This window comes from Aplysia californica, unplaced genomic scaffold (genome assembly GCF_000002075.1).
Source record: "Aplysia californica isolate F4 #8 unplaced genomic scaffold, AplCal3.0 scaffold00079, whole genome shotgun sequence".
Taxonomy (NCBI): domain Eukaryota; kingdom Metazoa; phylum Mollusca; class Gastropoda; order Aplysiida; family Aplysiidae; genus Aplysia; species Aplysia californica.
Window position 1 is genome coordinate 229,615 of NW_004797349.1, and position 5,989 is coordinate 235,603.

At 38.6% G+C, this 5,989-nt stretch overlaps 1 protein-coding gene across 1 annotated transcript in view; it reads right to left on the bottom strand.

The window, feature by feature from the left end:
- LOC101857473 (prolyl 4-hydroxylase subunit alpha-2) overlaps positions 1 to 5,989 on the bottom strand; it is a gene marked incomplete at its 5' end in the record, with an annotated part of 28,521 nt that overhangs the window by 6,459 nt on the left and 16,073 nt on the right. The window contains 5 exon segments of the mRNA XM_035968728.1: positions 381 to 477; positions 1,680 to 1,748; positions 2,589 to 2,657; positions 5,178 to 5,234; positions 5,637 to 5,760. Coding sequence (XP_035824621.1) covers positions 381 to 477; positions 1,680 to 1,748; positions 2,589 to 2,657; positions 5,178 to 5,234; positions 5,637 to 5,760 — 416 coding nt within the window.

The following is a 5,989-nucleotide window of genomic DNA, read 5'->3' on the forward strand; positions in this document are numbered from 1 at the left end:
GTCATCTTCTTCTTTTTCTTCTCCCTTCCTCCTTACTCCACCAGTCCCGTGTGAGCATCTGCGTTGGTCCTTCGGCACCCATCTTTCATACGCTATGTGAAAAAGACTGCATTTTTACGTGTTGTTTTTGGCCCCTTCATGTTTATATTATGAGCATAGACGACAGACAACAAAGGGGTATGTATGTGTGCATGACGATTAGGTTTGATAGGCCCGAACAAATAGGAAGGCGATGGGGGGGGGTCAGGAGAAGGAAAATGAGTGAGCATGAGGGAGGGGGGGGAGAAAGAGAGAGGGGAGGAGAAAGAGAGACGGAGAGAGAGAGGGGGCGGGGGAGGGGGATTAGAAGGGGAAAAAAGCGAGAAATAAAAATACTTTACCCCATTTGTGTCCCACCATCACTGGACAGCCCGAGTGGTCTGTAGCTTTGTCCAATTTTCCAGATGGTTCCAAGCTGTACCAGAAGAGAGCCATGTTCTGGAAAGATGAAATAATTTTGTTTTAGTAGGTGTTTTACGGCACTTGCAACACAATTTGGTCATATAAGTACCGAAGATTAGAGGCGTTACAAGAGAGTAACAAAAACAAAAAAGGAGGAGAGATAAGGACGATAGATGTGTGATAGGAATAAAGGAGCACATCACACGAGAGCACCCACCAACCACCCACACATAATAGTTAGCGTATTGTCTCTGTGGGAGGGTAAAGCAGGGTGTAATGTATCCTTCATAAATAGGGGGGGGGCAAAGCCTTTAAACCTCACACACATAAATCCTATGCAATTGAAGATTGACACATTCTAAATCGTTTAGGAGAGAGACTGCCTCAAACCTGCCTGTTGGGGGCTCTCGTGATCTGGAGGTTAAGGTGTTCGCCTCTCAATCAATAGGTCCCTGGTTCGATTCCGGGACACGGCAGAATTTCCTTCTCTAAAATTGTCTCATTTTACCTCCTTTCCTGCTCTCTAGCAATATTCTGTCGTCTGCTTTCGTCTCCACTTTCTGCCCCTACCCCTTCATCTCCTTTGCCCCCTCCAATGGGCTCCTGGCTCTTTCTGCAGCCTTTCTACTGCTACCCCTTGGCTCCTTCTTACTGCTGTCTTTCAGACACACACCCTAATCTTATGGTAGGAAAGATCTACACATAGCTCGGACAAGGGTGAAAAATCTCGGAGTTCCCGTGTGCAAGTTGTGCACGTTAAAGATCCCGTGGTGGTCCAAAATCGATAGGAGTTGGCTTCGGACGCCACCCGGGCACGATTCAAAATTTTTAACCAACTGAAAATGTTAAATGTGTCCCGCGCGCTGAGAGGGATACAATCTTCCTGCAAAAAGACGTAGTCACTCGATAAGAAAAAAGCCTCCCCACACGGGAATCGAACTAACCTCTTCTGCGAAGTGCCCAACCTCTTCATCACAGACGTTGGTACAGAACTTGAAAACGACTAGCGTTTACTTTAAGGCGAAAATGTTTTCTTCTTCCTAGATCAAGGAAGGGCAAAGCCAGTTATCCTCCTCAATGAAAACCCTTATTGTATTGCTCCGCCTATTGAGAATACTCCCATATCTTGGCGTGCTATAGACTGTAGTGATTATTTTTGGGGGGGGGGGGGGGTCCATCTTTGAAAATGCGTGTTCCATGTCTAGAAGGATACGCCACTTCTTGAAACAAAGACTTACCTTCACGGGGGAAACAGCTCGATCTGCGAAGGGGAAAACTGTTGCTCCTCCTTTGTCCACATCGCTCAACTGTGAGAAGGATTAGAGGACAGAACAAAAGGAATTGAAGCAGTACTGTCTGGATGCTTAAATCAAATATATATATCCATCTATCTATCTATCTATATATCTTATCTGTCTATCTTTCTATCTATCTATCTATCTATCTATCTATCTATCTATCTATCTATCTATCTATCTATCCATCTATCTATCTATCTATCTATCTATCTATCTGACAGTGTCAGTCACTAAGGAAAACCTCTATGACCCACGATGGACGATTACATCTGAATTGCAGTTTTAAAAAACATGAGTACAGCAGGGACAGTGCTGACTTTTTTAAAATTTACAATAAATGTACGATATATATAAAATTGAGGCTCATCAGTTCTCATACACATTGCTCCTATAACTGTACTAAAAAGGGTAGGCCTACTACTTCGACTCCCCCTCAACACACAATCATCTTACAAACGATGTACCCTAGGAACATAAATCCTAATTGAATAAGCCTTAACCTTATTTTTTCCTTTTAAAAAACAACATCTAAGGAAGCAAGCTCAAGATAGGCCTAAATCAGCTATTTTGGGTTCCACTTACAGAAAGGATCTGGCAGTTAAAGACTACATTAATATAGGTCATAGTGACCTTTTGCTACCACATAATGTCACACAACTCTCAAGCAATCTTTTCATGCATGGAAAACATTTTTTTCGAGACATGGCTTTACCACAAGTTAAGCTCAACTGGCTAAATAACTCAAGACGAAGTTCTCACAAAAACCCACTTTAAAAAACCCAGTGAATTGTCTATAGTCTAATGGAAAGCATGAGATGATTTCCCGATCTGATTCAGCTGGCTACATACATAAATGAGAAATGTAGCAATCCTGTTGCCATTTTCAAGTGCTGTTGCTCCTAGCTTATGCTTTTGTTCCTGAAATAAAGAGGAAGAGATTTTAGTTAGTAAAGTTCAAATTCACTTTGCTGTCAATCAGGTCGCCTTTGTTACGGACACAACTGCTTCTTTCTGGTACTGCTGCTGCTGCTGTTGCTGTAGTTGCTGCTGCTAAAACTGATGCTGGGGATACTGGTATTTATGATTTTAGTGCTGCTGCTGGTGTTGATTATTATCGTTTTTTAACTCTGTGTTTTTTGTCACTTCACTGTCGTTATCGTCTTCATCAACGTAATCATCCCCACAATTGGTACAATCATAATCACTACCTGAGAATTACAAATTGCAATTGACATGTTCGGCCGTTTTGAGTTACTAAGGCGCTGAGATCGGAAATCAGATGTTCTATCTTCTCTAGCAAAATGGTAAAATTACTCGAAGTCATCATCAAGATATTCAAAGAGTTGCATTTAAAAAAGCTTGACATGTTATGAAACTCTTTTGTGTCAAATTTTTCAAAACTAGGCACTGAGCAGAAAAAACTTTGCAATTCTAAGGTAGCGTAATGTCATCATCATTATCATCATCGTCATCATCATCAGTAGCAGCAGGAGCATATTTGTCATAATGATAATCACCATCATCCCCTCCAGCCCCCCCCCTAATAATAATAATAATAATAATAATAATAACAACAACAATAATAATAATAATAATAATAATAATAATAATAATAATAATAATAATAATAATAATAATAATAATAATAGTAATAATAATAATAATAATAATAATAATAATCATAATCATAATAATAATAATAATAATAATAAGTGACATTTATATAGCACTCAACCCCAATTTAAGTACACAGGCTCTAAGCGCTTTACAATACAGTACAACGTACAACAGTAACATAAAACGTGTTTTGACTGAAACAAAATTACGCCAAGTATTCATCTTATTAATTTAAAAACAGAAACGACTTCAGCTGACATTTGAATGGATCAAAAGATCTGATCTCTTTTAAAGTACTTGGTAAAGCATTCCAGATCTTGGGGCTTTGGTATTCAAATGCCCTTTCACCCATTGTTTTAAGTTTCATAGATGGTAAAATAATTTTCTTTTTGTCAGCCGATGACCTTAAACTGCGAGTTGGAATCTACAGTCTTAACAGATTTGATAAATATAGTGGTGCATTATCATTCAAACATTTGTGACATAGGGTGGCCAACTAGAATACAATTTTTTTCTCAACGGGGAGCCAATGCAATGTCCGTAAAAGAGGTTTAGCAGAGTCTCGCTTTCTTTTCCGTAAAATTAATCGTGCAGCATTGTTTTGGACAGTTTGAAGTCTTTTAACTTTCTCCAGTGATATTCCTGAAAACAAGGAGTTACAATAATCGAGTTTTGATATAATTAAGCTAGTTACTAGTAAAGCAGTATACTTAGTATTGATCAGATGACGTATTTTACTTTAAAAAATTATTTCTAAATACATGCAGCTGATCAGATGATTTATCTCAGCCGATATTGACAAACTGGAATCAAAATAGATGCCAAGATTCTTAACTTTTCTTGAAAATGCAATTTTCGCATCACCAATTGTCATATGATCGTGGTCAACCTCTTTAACAGACTTTGCATTGCCAGCTAGAATGACTTGTTTTATTATTATTCAACATCAATTTGGTTTTGTTCATCCAGTTTTTCACTGAGGCAATACAATTTTCAGTTCAGCAAGATGGACAAGTTCATCTAAGTTGGTACACATTGTTGAACCATAAATTTGGGTATCATCAGCATAGAAATGATATTTTAAGCCATACTTAACTATTTCCTTGACAAGTGATTGAGTATAAATGGTGAACAAAACTGGACCAAGGACTGAGCCCTGGAGGACCCCATACTTAAGAGCATGATCTGATGACTTAAGCCCTTTAATAACAACAGACTGGTACCGATTTGACAGGTAAGAACAAAACCAGCTAAGGACATCCCGGATAATCCAAAAGACACTTCCAATCGCTTCAATAAAATATTATGGTCAATTGTATCGAAAGTTGCTGATAGATCTAAAAGGCTCGGGAAAACAACTTTTCCTGAATCAGTCAGTAAGCATGTCATTCATGAGTTTAAGAAGTGCTGTTTCTGTGCTGTGGTTAGCTCGATAGACAGACTGGAATGGCTCTAACAGATTGTTCTTTTGTCATCATCATCATCATCATCATCATCATCATCATAATCATCATCATCACCATCATCATCACCATCATCATCATCATCATCATCATCATCATCATCATCATCATCATCATCATCATCATCATCATCATCATTGTCAGTACCTGTGAACACAACAACAACAAAAACAACAACAACATCAACTCCAGCAATATTAACAACAACAACAACAACAATAACAACAACAACAACAACAACATATGTGAAACCCTAAAGTTCAGCCTAAAAAATGTACATGTGTCTTTAAACGAAAACATTTTTTGAAATGAGAAAATAACGTAGGGACAATCTGTTTCACGTCAGATTAGCACATACCTCAGAGAATGTGTCTGTGTGAGTCGCGTAGTGGCCTCCCAAACCATAGTTCAAAATCTGAGGAAAGAAGCAAAATAGAAGAAAATGTTTTGGGTTGTTGTTTTTTTTCTTAAGGGATGTCTAGAGTAAAAATAGTCGAAGACCCCAATTGACATGTGATTTCAAAGTCTAAAATAAGCTTTATTTTGATTAAGTGCCTCCATTAAAAAGCTATTTTATTTACCTTTGAGTTTGTGGTTGAATGTGCATGTGTGTATTGAGCACGATAGTATACGTGCATGTGTATGAGTGTGTGCGCGTGTGTATGTGTGTGAGTGAGTGTGCATGGGTGAGTGTGTTTGGGGGGGGGGGGGTGTTCGCGGAAAAATGAAATGAACGAATCTCGAAAAAGCGCGGAAATAACGGTGTAGTGTAGTCAACATGCACTTAAAAATCAACCTGACAAGAATGTCGACGAACCTGAAGGGGTTCTCCTGCATAGTGAACGTTGTCCCATTCTTGTTCTGTATTCAGGCCTGTTATTGCAGATATCCGTTGTCCTATCTTGGCGACAGCAGGAGACTCGAAGTCATAGAGAAAGTGTCTGGAGAGGTGAGTTTCTATATATTTATATAAAGACAAAAATCTAAAGAAAATTGTGGTCAAGACGGTCAAAATTTCAATAACATTAGTAGCTATTGAAGCAGCAACAAAAGTAGTAGTAGTAGTAGTAGTAGTAGTAGTAGTAGTAGTAGTAGTAGTAGTAGTAGTAGTAGTAGTAGTAGTAGTAGTAGTAGTAGTAGTAGGTAGGTAGGTAGGTAGGTAGGTAGGTA